Below are 17,706 nucleotides of genomic sequence, written 5' to 3' on the forward strand. Positions count from 1 at the left end.
GAAAGCGCAGGGGCTGGGGTGGGGTAGGGGGTCCAATCATTGTATTACGGTAAATGAGGATATGGGAGCTGGGGGTTTGCACTCAGCTGGGCTCTCCCAGGTGTAGAGACCACAGGGAGTCGTAGGCCTTCTGCCCTTGGGGTTTTCAGGCTTCCTTTGGAGATGCAGTGAAACCAGTGCTCTCTTCCCAACCAAGGATCCCATCGCCAAGCTGTACTTTGGACAAAATATGAGGGGCCAGGGCCATGGGCAAGGCCTGTGGCCACACTTCTGGAGATCCCAGGATAAGACAACTGTAAATGACATGATCTTCCAGCACTTTCCCTCTTAATTCTGGGTTTAAGGAGCATAAGCGGATTGCAATGTCACTTCCTGGCCCCTTGTGCCTGCCCCTGAGAGGCCCTCCAAAGGAAGCAGGCCCCCGCTTTACGCAGAGTACCACAGGAAACAAACAAAAGATGGGATTTATTTTAGACCATCGCAGCAGACCAGCTGATGATCCAGAACAACTTAGAACAGGAGGAAAAGCCCCAAGCCCTGGGCCCGGATCTGCTTCCACACCACTCTGTATCTGAAGAAGGAGCTTGGGCTGAGAGGCTAAAGGCCCAACTGGGGAGGAAAGGCAACGTCAGAAAAGGTTGTCCAAGAGCTCGGCTGACTTGATCTCGACAAAGGTCCCGGGAGAGACAAGAAACGAAATCTCCTCTGAGCATGGTTGACAGTGAGTTGAATCCTCTTATCAACGTCCTCCACCATCAGCCGGGGGAATAAAGGAACAGAGTTCTCTGGGGAACGAATGTTGGAATCTTCTGGCCAGTAAACAGTGGGGGAAGCCCAAGTTCATACCCGAAAGCTCCAGCAGGGTTCACGCTAGACATCAGAGCGACCCACAACCTTCCACGCGCTCAGCTACCACTCTTTTCTTTTCCATTTTTCTTTCTTTTTTTCTTCTTTGCCCAGAGCAGCAGCGTGTGGGCCCCACTCTGTTCAGTCTCCCCATTAAGAGATGGGATTTGCGGCTTCTCATCCCCGGGGCACCTCGATGCGCCCATCATGACCCGATCAGAGACCTTCTCCTTTTTGTCCTTTTTCTTCTGTTTTTTTTTCTTCTTTACCGGCGTCTCCTCTCCCTTCTGCTTGCCGGTTTCCTGGGCTGCCATGAGAGGGACTCCCTGCTGCAGGATTTCTGCAGCGGATACAGCGGCTTCTTGGCACCGCCGCCACTCCTCATCATCGCTGTCCAGTTCACTGCAAGGAGCAATCGGTTAGGGATGTGGGAGGGCTCTCAAGACCCTCCCCCACGCCGCCAAGTTTCACACCACTCACAACCAGAGTCCCACTCACTGAAGAATCTCACAGGCTGAGCCAAGGGCAGTTGGAAATGAAGCACGCTCTCTCCCGGCCCTGACTAAAGAGTCAGGATCACCTTTCTGACCCAATAATGGAGCCACTGGCCTCTCCCTGGCAGGCCTCACCCAGCAGGTCCAAGTAAGGAAATATGCAGAGGCAGAAAATGAAGGAAAAGTGGAGCACACAGCCTGGTTAGTACTTCACCTGGAACTGGAAGGAGGCAACGTCCTTCTGATTTGAGGAGGAGGTGGCTTTCCACAGTCTCCTGGGATGGATGTGAAGAAGAGGCGGAAACCTAAAACACAAGAGAATGAAAGAATGACTAGGGGAGGTGGATGCCTTTGTACATATCTTTAAATTTATTATCAATTATTTATTCATATTAATGCCTGTCCCCTCATCTTTAGACTGTAAGCTCATTACGGGCAGGGAACGTGCCTGTTAATTCTCTTGTATTGCACTTTCCCAAGTGCTTAGAACAGTGCTCGGCACATAGTAAGTGCTCAATACATACCACTGATAAAGCTGCAGTCACAGAAAGTTGTTCCTAACATGGTGGAAATATCCACCGTCCCCGTTCAGCAGGGAGCTCCAGGGAAGCTGGCTCCGATCAGTCAATCAATCAGTGGTATTTCCTGAGCACTTAATTTGTGCAGAGCACTGTAGTGAGCATTTGGGAAAGTCTAATAGAGTTGGTAGGTTGCCTTCTCACAAGCAGCATGGCTTAGTGGACAGAGCATGGGCCTGGGAGATGGAGGGACCTGGGTTCTAATTCCAGCTCCGCCACTTTCAATCGTATTTACTTGTCAGCCACTTGTCAGCTGTGTGACCTTGGGCAAGTTGCTTAACTTCTCTGAGCCTGTTACTCCATTCTGTAAAATGGGAATTAAGACTATAAACCCCACGTGGGAAAGGGACTGCGTCTAACCGGGTTAACTGACTGTCTACATCAGCACTTAGAACAGTGCTTGGCACACAGTAAGCGCTTAAGTACCATTATTCTTATTAAGCTCCAGATTTACTACGCTTAGTAGGAAAGTTAGCAACTCACCATCATCCTCACAGGTGGTCGCCTCCAAGGGACCCCGTGCCGGTGATGACCCCAGTTCTGAGACCACAATGCAGCTAAAGGGAAGAAGACGACAGGAGCAAAAGAAGATGGACCCTTGAGGAAAGCCCATGGATTTTTCATGCTACAGCAAACTAGCTTGAAATCCACCAAAAATCAGAGTGCCCGTCCCTTTTTCTCAGCAGATAACCTAATCACTGCAGTTTCTTTTCAGAATGTTTGGAATCAAAAAGGGAACCAATGTACAAATGTTTCGGTCAGGAAGCTGCGCTCATCTTAATGCAAAGAGAAAAACTGCCCTGAGACACTCACTGATGCCCTTGGGCATTGTGGTCCCTGTAAATAGCAGTATCACATTAAAGAGAAGATTAGGATCACTTCTTCTACTTAGTTAAACCCAGAGTGGTCTTTTGAGTTCCACTAGTTGCTGCCTCAGTTTGCTTGTCATCTGAGGCATTTTAGGGAGGAGCCAGGGACCAGAGAAGATATTGACCACAGGTCGCATAATTTAAGACGATGGTCCACCCACGAAAACCCTTATTTTTGCCTCTTTGTGCCCTAGGAAATTTCCTGTTCCTAAGGGCAGCCTAGCTGGGGAAGGGGTGATGGTTTTGTGTGAGCGACCCACATTTGAGTGGGGGGGTGACTCGATTTCCCAAATCACAGTGGCTTTGTGTGAGCATCCCACTTAGATGGGGCTGACTGGACTTTGCACCCCAATCGCACTGACTTTGTGTGAGCATCCCACAATCCTCTCCCGCACAAGACAGGAGCTGCATCTTCCGATGATCAGACCCACATGAGCATATCCACGGCTAACAAGAAACAATCCCTGAGCAAATCAACAACCACGGCCTTTGAACTCAAACCGACTTTTCCTAATTTCCTCACTTCTGCTCCTCAAGAATTGAAGGCTCCTTGTCCCCCTAAGCTCCCTCCCTAGGCATGAAGAAGCAAGAGACACAAAATCCGGGAATGACGTTACCTGTCCAGCAAGGATCCAAGTTTCTTTGCTACATGAAGACGAAACTCTGGAGTGGTCTGAAGTTCGTTTCCATCTTGCTCATGCTCATCTGCGTTAGGCCTGAAATATACACAAAGGGTCCTGACATCTCTGTCAGGTCAGATCCTGCTTTTGCTATCAATCTGAGCCGAAGGACATGGAACTAAGCCAGAGGTCTGGATCCAGGTGCAGGCACTCCCAGGGGCAAGGGACTGATAGTCACACCCACTCTTACCATTGCAGAGTGCTGAAACCCTTTGGCTTCTGCCCAATGAGAGTGTTCCTATTTCTCTGAAATATGAGTCTAAAGCCCGAAGTACCTGAGGCTTGGTGGAACAGCTGGGAAGTTGGCTTTTCCTGAGATACCTGTGGAAACAAAAATGAATTACACAGATTAGAGAGCACTAAAAATCGTAGAATCTGTTAAGCACTCATTATGTGCCACGTACCTTTACTAAGTTCTCAGGTAAAAGACAATCAGGATGGACACAGTCCCTGTCCAACACAGGACTTGCAGTCTAAGTAGGAAGAACAGGCAACGAATTCCCAGTTTTACCGATGTGGAAACTGAGGCACAGAGAGGTTAAGTGACTTGCCAAAAGTAAGCAGGCAAGTGGCAGAGGCAGGTTTAGAACCCAGGCCCTGACTCTCAGGCCTGTGCTCTTGCCAATCCAACATATTCCAATTACTTGCACTCCAATCTATCAATCAATGGCATTTATTACTCTGGGCAGAAGCCCTGATTTTGGTCTTCTAGACTGTGAGCCCACTGTTGGGTAGGGACTGTCTCTATGTGTTGCCAACTTGTACTTCCCAAGCGCTTAGTACAGTGCTCTGCACACAGTAAGTGCTCAATAAATACGATTGATTGATTGATTGGTAGAGTGGAAAGAACACTGCTCTGGGAATTAGCAGTCCTGGGGTCTAGTGTGAGACTAGAAGGTTTCTGACTGGAAACCACCTAGGACATTATACAATTAATACTACTGATTGACTGACTGGGGAATAATCTAAGTTGTTCTTTGGTCAGAAAACTTCACTAAGGATGGAATAATCCCAGCTGGCAAATCTGGACTAGAACCCAGGTCTCTTGATACCCAGAAATGTTCTTTCTTCTGGATTAACAGCAGGGTCGAGAGCTTACCTACAACAGAAACCAAAGACATGCTTTCCCGCTAGAAAATCAAATACTGAGGATTCTAATTCTGGTTAACTTCCCTAAGACATGGCGAAGGGAGCATATTTAGGGCTGAATATTCACTGAATATACTGGATATGAATGAAAATATCCAATAGTGAGAAGCAGCTTGGCCTAGTGGATAGAGAATGGGCCTGGGATTCAAAAGGATCTGAGTTCTAACCTGACTCCACCACTTGTCTGCTGTATGACTTTGTGCAAGTTACTCAACTTCTCTGTGCCTCATTTACCTTTGTCCATAAAAGGGGATTAAAAATGTGAGCCCCATGTGGGACATGGACTATGTCCAATCCAATTATCTATCTTGTTTCTACCCCACTTTTTGACACTAAGGTAAATAACCCCAACCCTTTTAAGAGTTTATAATGAAAGAAATCCATGAATGATATAATAACAACGATGGCATTTAAGTGCTTACTACGTGCCAAACACTGTATTAAGCGCTGGGAGAGATACAAGGTAATCAGGTTGTCCCACATGGGGCTCACAAACTCAATCCCATTTTCTAGATGAGGGAACTGAGGCCAAGAGAAGCAAAGTGACTGGCCCAAAGTCACACAGCTGACATGGTTGGAGGCGGGATTAGAACCCCTGACCTTTGACTCCCAAGCCCGGGCGCTTTCATCATTCATTCAATCGTATTTATTGAGCACTTACTGTGTGCAGAGCACTGGACTAAGCGCTTGGGAAGTACAAGTTGGCAACATATAGAGACGCTCCCTACCCAACAGTGGGCTCACAGTCTAGAAGGGGAGACAGACAACAAAACAAAACATATAAACCAAATAAAATAAATAGGATAAATATGTACAAGTAAAATAGAGTAATAAATCTGTACAAACATATATACATATATACAAGTGTTTCTAGACTGTGAGCCCATGTTGGGTAGGGACCATCTCTATATGTTGCCAACTTGTACTTCCCAAGCGCTTAGTACAGTGCCCTGCTCACAGTAATTGCTCAATAAATACGATTGATTGATTGATTGAAGGAGGTAAGGCGGGGGGGATGAGGAGGGGGAGAGGAAGGAGGGGTGCTCAGTCTAGGAAGTCCTCTTTCCACTAAGCCATGCTGCTTCTTAGCCCAGAGAAGCAGCGTGGCTCAGTGGAAAGAGCCCGGGCTCTGGAGTCAGAGGTCATGGGTTCAAATCCCGGGTCTGCCACTTGTCAGCTGTGTGACTTCGGGAAAGTCACTTAACTTCTCTGTGCCTCAGTTCCCTCATCTGTAAAATGGGGATTAAGACTGTGAGCCCCACGTGGGACAACCTGTTCACCCTGTAACCTCCCCAGCGCTTAGAACAGTGCTTTGCACACAGTAAGCGCTTAATAAATGCCATTATTATTATTCTCTGGGCCTCAGTTCCCTCATCTGTAAAATGGGGATTAAGACTGTGAGCCCCACGTGGGACAACCTGTTCACCTTGTAACCTCCCCAGCGCCTAGAACAGTGCTTTGCACATAGTAAGCGCTTAATAAATGCCATTATTATTATTATTATTCTCTGGGCCTCAGTTCCCTCATCTGTAAAATGGGGATTAAGACTGTGAGCCCCACGTGGGACAACCTGTTCACCTTGTAACCTCCCCGGCGCTTGGAACAGTGCTTTGCACATAGTAAGCGCTTAACAAATACCGTCGTTATTTTTTTATTATTAGAAGTCACGTGAATGGTCGGGGGTCACAGAGCAGACAGGGGGCGGGGGCAGGATTGGAACCCAGGCCCGGGCTGATGGGTAGGGTTGGGCCAGGCTGCCTGTCAATCAATCAATCAATCGTATTTATTGAGCGCTTACAGTGTGCAGAGCACTGTACTAAGCGCTTGGGAAGGACAAGTTGGCAACATATAGAGATGGTCCCTACCCAACAGTGGGTCCTGCTGCTGGGAGGGTTCGGCTCCCTACCGGCGTGGGGTCCGCTGGTGGGGCCTGCCCTCGGGTCCCAGCCCTGGGCAGCCTGCCGGCACCGCTCCAGCTCCTCCTCATCCTCCTCCTCCTCCTCCTCCTCGCTGCTGCTCTCCGAGGCTCTCACCATCCCTCCGAAAGTTGCCATCTTCCTCCTGGCCACCCCGCCGCAAAGCATCACGGGGCTTGGCCAGGGCCCCGCGCGCTGCACTGTGGGGATTGTAGTCAATCAGTCAATCAATCAATCGTATTTAGTGAGCGCTTACTGGGTGCAGAGCACTGGACTAAGCGCTTGGGAAGCCCAAGTTGGCAACATCGAGAGACGGTCCCTACCCAACAGCGGGCTCACAGTCTAGAGCTCCGCCACTTGTCAGCTGGGTGACTTTGGGCAAGTCACTTCACTTCTCTGGGCCTCAGTTACCTCATCTGTAAAATGGGGATTGACTGTGAGACCCCTGTGGGGCAACCTGATCACGTTGTAACCTTCCCAGTGCTTAGAACAGTGCTTCGCACATAGTAAACGCTTAATAAATGCCATTATTATTATTATTATTCTCTGGGCCTCAGTTACCTCATCTGTAAAATGGGGATGAAGACTGTGAGCCCCAAGTGGGACAACCTGATCACCTTGTAACCTCCCCAGCGCTTAGAACAGTGCTTTGCACATAGTAAGCGCTTAATAAATGCCATTATTATTATTATTATTATTAGAAGGGGGAGACAGAGAACAAAACAAAATCAATAGTATTTATTGAGCACTTACTGGGTGCAGAGCACTGGACTAAGCGCTTGGGAAGTCCAAGTTGGCAACACAGAGAGACGGTCCCTACCCAACAGTGGGCTCACAGTCTAGAGCTCCACCACTTGTCAGCTGGGTGACTTTGGGCAAGTCACTTCACTTCTCTGGGCCTCAGTCACCTCATCTGTAAAATGGGGATTGAGATTGTGAGCCCCCCGTGGGGCAACCTGACCACCTTGTAACCTCCCCAGCGCTTAGAACAGTGCTTGGCACATAGTAAATGCTTAATAAATGCCATTATTATTATTATTAGAAGGGGGAGACAGAGAACAAAACAAAATCAATCAATCAATCGTATTTATTGAGTGCCTACTGTGTGCAGAGCATTGTACTAAGTGCTTGGGAAGTACAAGTCAGCAACACATACAGTCCCTACCCAACAGCAGGCTCACAGTCTAGAAGGGGGAGACAGAGAACAAAACATATTAACAAAATAAAATAAATAGAATAAATATGTACAACAAGTATACAATATTAAATATCAAAATACTGTGAGGTTACAAATCTGACAAAAACATTTTCCACTGTTAAAACAGTGGGAAAAGATTTAATACTCATAGTCATTTTAGACTGTGAGCCCACTGTTGGGTAGGGACTGTCTCCATATGTTGCCAACTTGTACTTCCCAAGTGCTTAGTACAGTGCTCTGCACACAGTAAGTGCTCAATAAATACGATTGATTGATTGATTGATTTTCAAGGACGGAAAACCTAAAAGTTTGCAAAAAGCCAACTCTGATCTCAGGATTTTTCTATCTGATCTGCCTTTACAATTCTCCTAAGATTTTTTTCCCTTTTTTATATCAATCAATCAATCAATCAGTCGTATTTATTGAGCAATTACTGTGTGCAGACCACTGTACTAAGCGCTTGGAAAGTACAATTCGGCAATCCCTACCCAACAACGGGCTCACAGTCGTCCGACTCGGGACCCCGGCCCTTATGTCTGGTCTTCATTCATTCAGCCGTATTTATTGAGCGCTTACTGTGTGCAGAGCACTGTACTAAGCGCTTGGGAAGTACAAGTCGGCAACATATAGAGACGGTTCCTACCCAACAACGGGCTCACAGTCTAGAAGGGGGAGACTAGCTCTCTTCCTCCCTTCAAGGCCCTGCTGAGAGCTCACCTCCTCCAGGAGGCCTTCCCAGACTGAGCCCCTTCCTTCCTCTCCCCCTCGTCCCCCTCTCCATCCCCCCATCTTACCTCCTTCCCTTCCCCACAGCACCTGTATATATGTATATATGTTTGTACATATTTATTACTCTATTCATTTATTTATTTAGTTATTTTACTTGTACATATCTATTCTATTTATTTTATTTTGTTAGTATGTTTGGTTTTGTTCTCTGTCTCCCCCTTTTAGACTGTGAGCCCACTGTTGGGTAGGGACTGTCTCTATATGTTGCCAATTTGTACTTCCCAAGCGCTTAGTACAGTGCTCTGCACATAGTAAGCGCTCAATAAATATGATTGATTGATTGATTGAGACAGACCACAAAACAAAACATGTGGACAGGTGTCAAAATCGCCAGAACAAATCAATCAATCAATCGTATTTACTGAGCGCTTACTGTGTGCAGAGCACTGTACTAAGGGCTTGAAATAGAACAAATAGAATAAATAGAACAAATAGAATTAAAGCTAGATGCACATCATTAGCAAAATAAAAAGCATAGTAAATATGTACTAAACGTTTTCCAATGGCTGTTAACACTGTCCAAATATTTCCTAACATAGTGTTGTGATGACCCAGCCAAGAGGGAAAAGTCTCAGTTGTATTTTCAACACAGTCTTATAGATGTTTCTTAAATATCTGATGCAGAAAGAAATATTTGATACCACCAGCATCTGAATCTTCCTTGTCCCATAGCAGGGCATTGGAGAATTTCATTGTTAGGAGAAAGTCTTGTAGACAGATAAACTCTACCTAGTCAATGAGTAACAAACAAATAATTTTGGTATTTGTTAAGCGCTTACTATGTGCCAAGCATTGTGGCTCAGTGGAAAGAGCATGGGCTGGGGAGCCAGAGGTCGTGGGTTCTAGTCCCGGCTCTGCCACTTGTCAGCTGTGTGACCTTGGGCAAGTCACTTTGCTTCTCTGGGCCTCAGTTCCCTCATCTGTAAAATGGGGATTAAGACTGAGCGCCCCACGTGGGACAACCTGATCACCTTGTATCCTCCCCAGCACTTAGAACAGTGCTTTGCACATAGTAAGCACTTAACCAATGTCATTATTATTATTATTTAATATGGTGTTCTGCACACAGTAAGCCCTCAATAAATAGGATTGACCTATGTAAGCCCGCTGTTGGGTAGGGACTGTCTCTATGTGTTGCCAACTTGTACTTCCCAAGCGCTTAGTACAGTGCTCTGCACATAGTAAGTGCTCAATAAATACGATTGATTGATTGATTGATTGATGTAAGGGGCAGAATAAATTCAGTACATTATCATCAATGGTATTTATTGAGTATTTACTTTGCGCACAGCACTGTACTAAGCCCTTGGGAGAGAACAATAAAACAGAGTTGGTAAATACAAATTCAGATATGAGTGACTGTCAGAGTCGTAGTACTAATAGTAGTATTTAAAACACACTGTGTGCAGGGTTGAGACATAATAATCAATCAAATGTATTTATTTGTTCATTCACTCATTCAATCGTATTTACTGAGCACTTACTCTGTGCAAAGCACTGTACTAAGCACTTGGGAGAGTACAATATAACAACAGACACATTCTCTGCCCACAAGTGCAATTATTGAGCATTTACTGTATGCAGAGCACTGTACTCGGCACTTGGGAGAATACAACACAACAATATAACAGACACTTTCCCTTCCCACAACAAGCTTACAGTCTAGAGGGGAAGAAGACACTATTTTCCCAAGGAATATACACAAAATAATAATAATGGGGGTATTTGTTAAGTGCTTACCATGTGCCAACTACTGTGCTAAGTTCTGGGGTAAGTACAAGATAATCAACTTTGCTTAGAACAGTACTATACATGTAGTAAGTGCTTAATAAATGCCATCAATATTACTATTATTATTAAGTATGAGGGAGAACAGGTAGTGAATCCCCATTCTGAGGATGAGGGAACTGAAGCCCAGAGAATCAATCAGTGGTATTTATTGAGTGCTTACTATGTGCAGAGCACTATACTTAGCACTTGGTTCTGCAATCAATCATGCCATTGATTAATTTACTGATTGAGTGGGTGGGTGTAGATGGAGAATAGAAGGGGACCTAAAACTGAGCCTTGAGGGATGATAATAAGCACTTACTATGTGCCAAGCACTGTTTTAAGCGCTGGGGTAGTCTTAATCCCCATTTTACAGATGAAGTAACTGAGGCAAAGTGAAGTTAAGTGACTTGTCCAAAGTCACACAGCTGACAAGTAGCAGAGCCGGGATTCAAACCCACGACCTCTGACTCCCAAGCCCGTGCTCTTTCCCCTGAGCTGTGCTGCTTCTCCCCACTATCAGAGGATGGGAGGCAGAGCCAGAAAAAGAGACTGAGAATAAGCTGCCAGAGAGATAGGAGGAGAACCAAGAGAGGACAGTGTCAGTGAAGCCCAGGTTGGATAAAGTTTCAAGGAGGAGCGGGTTGTCTATAATGCCAAAAGTAACTGCGAGGGCTAGAAGGATTAGAATAGATTAAAGGCCGTCAAATTTGGCGAGAAGGTATTGGTTACCTTAGAGAGGGTTTCTATGGAGTGAAGGGGGAAGAAGCCAGACTGGAGGGGATCTAGGAGAGAACTGGAGGAAAGGAAGTGGAGACTGTGGGTGTAAACAACTCTCTCAAGAAGTTTGGAGAGAAATGGTAGGAGGGAGATGGGGTGGGACAGGCGAGAACGAGGTACGGTGAGGAGATTAGCAGCGGAGGAGTGGAGGGTGCGGGCTGGGCTGGAGAAGGAGAGAAGGGAGGTGAGGTAGGAGGGGGCGAGGGGATGGAGAGCCTTGAAGCCCAGGGTGAGGAGTTTCTGCCTGATGCTCAGATTGATTGGTAGCCACTGGAGATTTTTGAGGAGGGGAGTAATATGCCCAGAGCGTTTCTGGACAAAAATAATCCGGGCAGCAGCATGAAGTATGGATTGAAGTGGAGAGAGACACGAAAATGGGAGATCAGAGAGAAGGCTGGTGCAGTAGTCCAGATGGGATAGGATGAGAGCTTGAATGAGCAGGGTAGCAGTTTGGATGGAGAGGAAAGGGCGGATCTTGGCAATGTTGCGGAGCTGAGACCGGCAGGTTTTGGTGATGGCTTGGATGTGAGGGGTGAATGAGAGAGCAGAGTCGAGGATGACACCAAGGTTGCGGGCTTGTGAGACAGGAAGGATGGTAGTGCCGTCAACAGAGATGGGAAAGTCAGGGAGAGGACAAGGTTTGGGAGGGAAGACAAGGAGTTCAGTCTTCGACATGTTGAGCTTTAGGTGGCGGGCAGACATCCAGATGGAGATGTCCTGAAGGCAGGAGGAGATGCGAGCCTGGAGAGAGGGGGAGAGAGCAGAGGCAGAGATGTAGATCTGGGTGTCATCAGCGTAGAGATGATAGTTGAAGCCGAGGGAGCGAATGAGGTCACCAAGGGAGTGCGTGTAGATTGAGAACAGAAGGGGACCAAGCACTGAACCTTGGGGAACCCCCACAGTAAGAGGATGGGAGGGGGAGGAGGAGTCTGCAAAAGAGACTGAGAAAGAACGACCGGAGAGATAAGAGGAGAACCAGGAGAGGACGGAGTCTGTGAAGCCAAGGTCAGATAGCGTGTTGAGGAGAAGGGGGTGGTCCACAGTGTCAAAGGCAGCTGAGAGGTCGAGGAGGATTTAGGACAGAGTATGAGCCGTTGGATTTGGCAAGCAGGAGGTCATTGGTGACCTTTGAGAGGGCAGTTTCCGTGGAATGAAGGGGACGGAAGCCAGACCGGAGGGGGTCGAGGAGAGAGTTGTTGTTGAGGAATTCGAGGCAGCGCGTGTAGACAACTCATTCATAATTAGAGTACGTTCATTCTAATGATCTTATATCTACCCCAGCACTTAGTACGCCACTTGGTATATAGTAAGCACTTAACAACCATCACTGTTAATAATATTAATTATTACCATTAATATGTTAACTATTAAAAATGCCATTATTATTATTTTAGTGTCAAGTACAGAAAGGACTGCAGCAGAGAGCCAACTCATTCTCCTCTCTTTCTGTGACTGGTCCAGTGACCTGATCTGCTTTATAGTTCCACTTCCTGGCTTTGAAGAGGTGACCCCATCTGAGCAGAAAATGATTTTTTCATTCATTCATTCAATTGTATTTATTCAGCGATTACTGTGTGCACAGCACTGTACTAAGCGCTTGGGAAGTACAAGTCGGCAAGACGGGCCCTACCTAACAACGGGCTCACAGTCTAGAAGGGGGAGACAGATAACAAAACAAAACATGTAGACAGGGGAGGGGAAGGAGGTAGGGCGGGGGGGGGATGGGGAGGAGGAGAGGAAAATGGGGGCTCAGTCTGGGAAGGCCTCCTGGAGGAGGTGAGCTCTCAGTAGGGCTTTGAAGGGAGGAAGAGAGCTAGTTTGGTGGATGTGTAGAGGGAGGGCATTCCAGGCCAGGGGAAGGATGTGGGCCAGGGGTCGACAGTGGGACAGGCGAGAACGAGGCACAGTAAGGAGATATGGCACCCATGTCCCTTTTATTGTTTACCTCTTACGCTCCAAGGTAAACCTTCCCAAGGACCTTCACTGGCTGGATCTGACATCTCATATAGTCCCATTTTGCACAGCCTGTGACAGTTGCTTAACTTTTTTTAAGCTCATCTATGTGGCTACTGACCTCTCGCCCATGTCCTGCCTCTGGCCTGGTTCGCCCTCCCTTTCCAAATCCAACTGCCAATTACTCTCCCCATCTTCAAAGCCTATTCAAGGCACAACTCCACCAAAAGGCCTTCCCTACTAAGCCCTTGTTTCGTCTTTTCCCACTTGTTTCTATGTCACCCTGACTTGTTCCTTCTATTCACCACTCCCACCCCGAGCCCCACAGCAATTATGAACGTATCTGTAATTTATTTATATTAATGTCTATCTCCCCCTCTAGACTGTAAGCTTGTTGTGGGCAGGGAATGTCTGTTATATTGTTGTGTTGTACTCTCCCAAGTGCTTAGTACAGTTCCCTGCACACAGTAAGTGTTCAATAAATATGATTGATTGTGATCCAGAGCTGTACCTTGACCTCAACCACAGATCTGTGGCACAGAGTTGGGGTAACTAGGCCACCACAGTAGGGCAACTACCCATAAAGGGATTAGGAAGTTTCACCATTTATCCCAATATGTCTAAAATATAGGTACTATAAAATCTGTGCAGTCCTGATAAATAATCCTGGAGCTCTCTCCCAATTCATTCATTCAATCGTATTTATTGAGCGCTTACTGTGTGCAGAGCACTGTACTAAGCGCTTGGGAAGTACAAGTTGGCAACATCTAGAGACGGTCCCTACCCAACAGCGGGCTCACAGTCTAAGCTGCGAGGCCTAGTGAACGCCTGGGAGTCTGAAGGACTTGAGTTCTAATCCCAGCTCCACCACTTGTCTGCTGTGTGACCTTGGGCAAGTCACTTAACTCTTTTGTATCTCATCAGAAAAAACGGGGATTAAGACTCTATGCCCCATGTGGAACATGGACTGTTTCCAACCTGATTAGCTTGCATCTATCCCAGCACTTAGAACAGTGCCCGGCACAGAGTAAGCACTTAATAAATACCATTTAAAAAAACAGGCTGCTAATGCCAGAAGTGGCCCTAAATGAAAGAAACCATAAGGTTCCTTGCAAATACTCAAATGACGTTAGGCTGAAGCAATGCCGATTCAGGTTGAGGAATTGAGTCTGGGGATTGGGCCTGATCTGATTACTTTGTATCTACCCCATCACTTAGTATACTACAAGCCACTTTTAAAAAAAATGTTGGTATTTGTTAAGCGCTTACTATGTGCCAAGCACTGTTCTAAGCACTGGGGGGGATACAAGGTGATCAGGTTGTCCCACGTGGGGCTCACAGTCTTAATCCCTGTTTTACAGATGAGGGGACTGAAGCACAGAGAAGTTAGGTGACTTGCCCAAGGCCCACAGCTGACAAGTGGCGGAGCCGGGATTAGAACCCATGACCGCTGACTCCCAAGCCCGTGCTCTTTCCACTAAGCCACGCTGCTTCTCTTACATAGTAAGCACTTAAGAAATACCATCTTAATGATTATTAACAGCAGGAGAAATTGTTACATTAGCTGCCAAATACAACTACAGCCAACTTCCTGGAGTCCCTATTTCTGTTGGCTCCAGAGAATGGCCATTCACAGGTTCTGTGCCAGGCAGCTGCAGTAGCAGATCCAGGGAGCCAGGGCTCTGATGTTTATGGTATTTAAGTGTTTACTACGTGTCACATACTGTTCTAAGCACTGGGGTAGATACAAGTTAATTAGGTTGGACACAGTCCCTGTCCTACGTGGGGCTCAGTCTAAGTAGGAGGGAGAACAGGAGAACTGAGGCACAGAGAAGTTAAATGACTTGCCCAAGGTCACACGGCAATCATATGGCAAAACCAGGATTAGAACCCAGATCCTCTGACTCTCAGACCTGTGCTCTTTCCACTAGGCCAGCTCCACACTAGGCATTTCTGTCTGGTGAATGCATTTACGTGTGGTCAAATACTAATATGTGTTTGTTTTTCTTATATTTTCTTAGCATGAGTATGTGAAATTTTGTCTGGGTGGTCCTCCTATGAGCACGTGCCTGTCTCTGACTCAGAGCACTTGAGTTCAAAGCCCAGCTCTACCACTCGCCTACTGGGTGTCTCTAATAAACTTCTCAGTGCCTCAGTTTCTCATCCATAAAATGGGGATTCGATACCTGTTCTCTTATTTAAACTGTGAGCCTCATGTGGGACAGGGATTGTCTGCAGCATGGCCTAGTAGAGCACAGGCCCGGGAGTCCGAAGGACCTGGGTTCTAATCTCCACTCTGCTGCTTGTCTGTTGTTTGACCTTGGGCAAGTCACTTAAATTAATTTAAATACCACAATTACTTAACTTCTCTGGACCCGTTACCTCATCTGTAAAACGGGGATTAAGACTGTGAGCCCCATGTGGGACAGGGACTGCGTCCAGCCCGCCTGGCTTGTATCTACCCCATCGCACGAATACCATCATCATTATTATGATTACCCCAGTGCATAGTACAGTGTCTGCCATATAGAAAGCGCTGAACAAATACAACTGTTAACATTTGGGTGTCTATGGGCATTAGCTACACGTGGGTGTGAGGGAATCTCGCCCCCAAATCTCCTTTTTTCTCCCTGGCTCCCTCCTTCTCCAGGGTTATTCGCTTTGCGGCTCTTTTTCCTTCTACATACCCAATTCCCTGGCTCCGTCCTGGGAAGTTTCTCCTGTTCCCTTCCGAGCAGCTTGGTTCTGGATGGGGAATGGAAGAACATGGTAGGCAATGGGAACAAGGCCCAACTCCCGTCAGCCAGGCCCTACTCAGGGAGGCCGGCCCTGGTCATTCATTCATTCAATCAATCGTATTTATTGAGCGCTTACTGTGTGCAGAGCACCGTACTAAGCACTTGGAAAGTACAATTCAGCAACAGAGACAATCCCTATCCAACAACGGGCTCACAGTCTAGAAGGAGGAGACAGACATCAAAACAAGTAGACAGGCATCAGTAGCATCAAAATAGGTAAATAGAATTGTAGATATATACACATCATTAATAAAATAAATAGAATAATAAGTATGTACAAATATACACAAGGACTGTGGGGCGGGGAGGGGGTAGAGCAGAGGAAAGGAGTGGGGGTGATGGGGATGGGAGGAGGAGCAGGCGAAAGGGGGGGAATCGAAGAACACAGTAGGCAACAGTAATGGGGACTGGGCCCCGTCAGTCAGGCCAGGACCCCCTCAGGCCCGACCCCCGTCGGTGAGGCCCGGCCCCCATCAGTCATCCTGGCCCCTGTCAGTCATCGGCCCCCGTCAGTTAGTCAGTGAGGCCCGGCCCCTGTCAGTAAGTCAGTGAGGCCCGGCCCCCCGTCAGTCATCCAGGCCCCCGTCAGTCAGTTAGTGAGGCCTGGCCCCTGTCAGTCAGTGAGGCCCGGCCTCCCGTCAGTCAGTCAGGCCTGGCACTCGTCAGTCAGTCAGGGAGGCCTGGCCTCCGTCAGTCAGTCAGTGAGGCCCGGCCCCCGTCAGTCAGTCAGTGAGGCCCGGCACCCAGTCAGTCAGTCAGGCCTGGGCACTCGTCAGTCAGTCAGTAAGGCCCGGCACCTGTCAGTCAGTCAGTGAGTCCCAGCCCCCGTCAGTCAGTCAGTGAGGCCCGGCCCCTGTCAGTCAGTTAGTGAGGCACGGCCTCTGTCAGTCAGTGAGGCCCTCCCCCTGTCAGTCAGTCAGGCCTGGCATCGTCAGTCAGTCAGTAAGGCCTGGCCCCCCGTCAGTCAGTCAGGCCCAGCACCCCGGCAGTCAGTCAGGCCCGGCACTCGTCAGTCAGTCAGGCCCAGCCCCCGTCAGTCAGTCAGTGAGGCCCACCCCCCGTCAGTCAGTCAGGCCTGGCACTAGTCAGTCAGTCAGTAAGGCCTGGCCCCCCATCGGTCAGTCAGGCCCGGCCCCCGTCAGTCAGTCAGTCAGTCAGGCCCGGCACTCATCAGTCAGTCCCAGCCCCCGTCAGTCAGTCAGTGAGGCCTGCCCCCCGTCAGTCAGTCAGTCAGGCCTGGCACTCGTCAGTCAGTCGGTGAGGCCCAGCCCCCCCCCCCCCCATCAGCCAGTCAGTGAGGCCCAGCCCCCGTCAGTCGGTGAGGTCCGGCCCCCCGTCAGTCAGTCAGTGAGGACCAGCCCCCGTCAGTCAGTGAGGCCCGCCCCCATCAGTCAGTCAGTCACTGAGGCCCAGCCCCCGCCAGTCAGTCAGTGAGGCCCGGCCCCCGTCAGTCAGTCAGGCCCGGCACTCATCAGTCAGTCGGGCCCAGCCCCCGTCAGTCAGTCAGTGAGGCCCGCCCCCCCGTCAGTCAGTCAGTCAGGCCTGGCATTCGTCAGTCAGTCAGTGAGGCCCGGCCCCCCGTCCGTCAGTCAGTCAGTGAGGCCCGCCCCCTGTCAGTCAGTCAGTGAGGCCCAGCCCCCGTCAGTCAGTCAGTGAGGCCCGGCCCCCCGTCAGTCAGTCAGTGAGGCTCGGCCCCCGTCAGTCAGTCAGTCAGTGACGCCCGCCCCCTGTCAGTCAGTCAGTGAGGCCCGCCCCCTGTCAGCCAGTCAGTCAGGCCTGGCACTCGTCAGTCAGTCGGTGAGGCCCGGCCCCCCGTCAGTCAGTCAGTCAGTCAGGCCCGCCCCCTGTCAGTCAGTCAGTGAGGCCCGCCCCCCGTCAGTCAGTCA

The 17,706-nt window shown here is 48.5% G+C and overlaps 1 protein-coding gene across 1 annotated transcript; it reads right to left on the reverse strand.

Annotated features, from left to right (window-relative positions):
- Nucleotides 1–446: 446 nt before the first annotated feature.
- C21H12orf43 (chromosome 21 C12orf43 homolog) lies at nt 447–15,888 on the reverse strand. Its single transcript, XM_038763942.1, has 7 exons — nt 15,710–15,888; nt 6,523–6,732; nt 3,743–3,788; nt 3,405–3,503; nt 2,402–2,475; nt 1,555–1,645; nt 447–1,248 (listed from the first exon to the last, which is right to left on the reverse strand). Exons 2-7 carry the CDS (start codon nt 6,698–6,700, stop codon nt 906–908), a joined length of 831 nt encoding a protein of 276 aa, XP_038619870.1. The 5' UTR covers nt 6,701–6,732; nt 15,710–15,888; the 3' UTR covers nt 447–905.
- Nucleotides 15,889–17,706: the final 1,818 nt, after the last annotated feature.

Source organism: Tachyglossus aculeatus, chromosome 21, assembly GCF_015852505.1.
Source record: "Tachyglossus aculeatus isolate mTacAcu1 chromosome 21, mTacAcu1.pri, whole genome shotgun sequence".
NCBI lineage: Eukaryota > Metazoa > Chordata > Mammalia > Monotremata > Tachyglossidae > Tachyglossus > Tachyglossus aculeatus.

Bases quoted from the DNA above. Each gene is read 5' to 3' on its own strand.
- C21H12orf43 (XM_038763942.1), bottom strand. From the start codon at position 6,700: ATGCTTTGCGGCGGGGTGGCCAGGAGGAAGATGGCAACTTTCGGAGGG. The intron at 2,476-3,404 runs GTAACGTCATTC...TCTTCCCTTTAG, and splicing joins CTTGGATCCTTGCTGGACAG to CTGCATTGTGGTCTCAGAAC. The intron at 1,646-2,401 runs GTGAGTTGCTAA...CTTGTGTTTTAG, and splicing joins GACCACCTGTGAGGATGATG to GTTTCCGCCTCTTCTTCACA.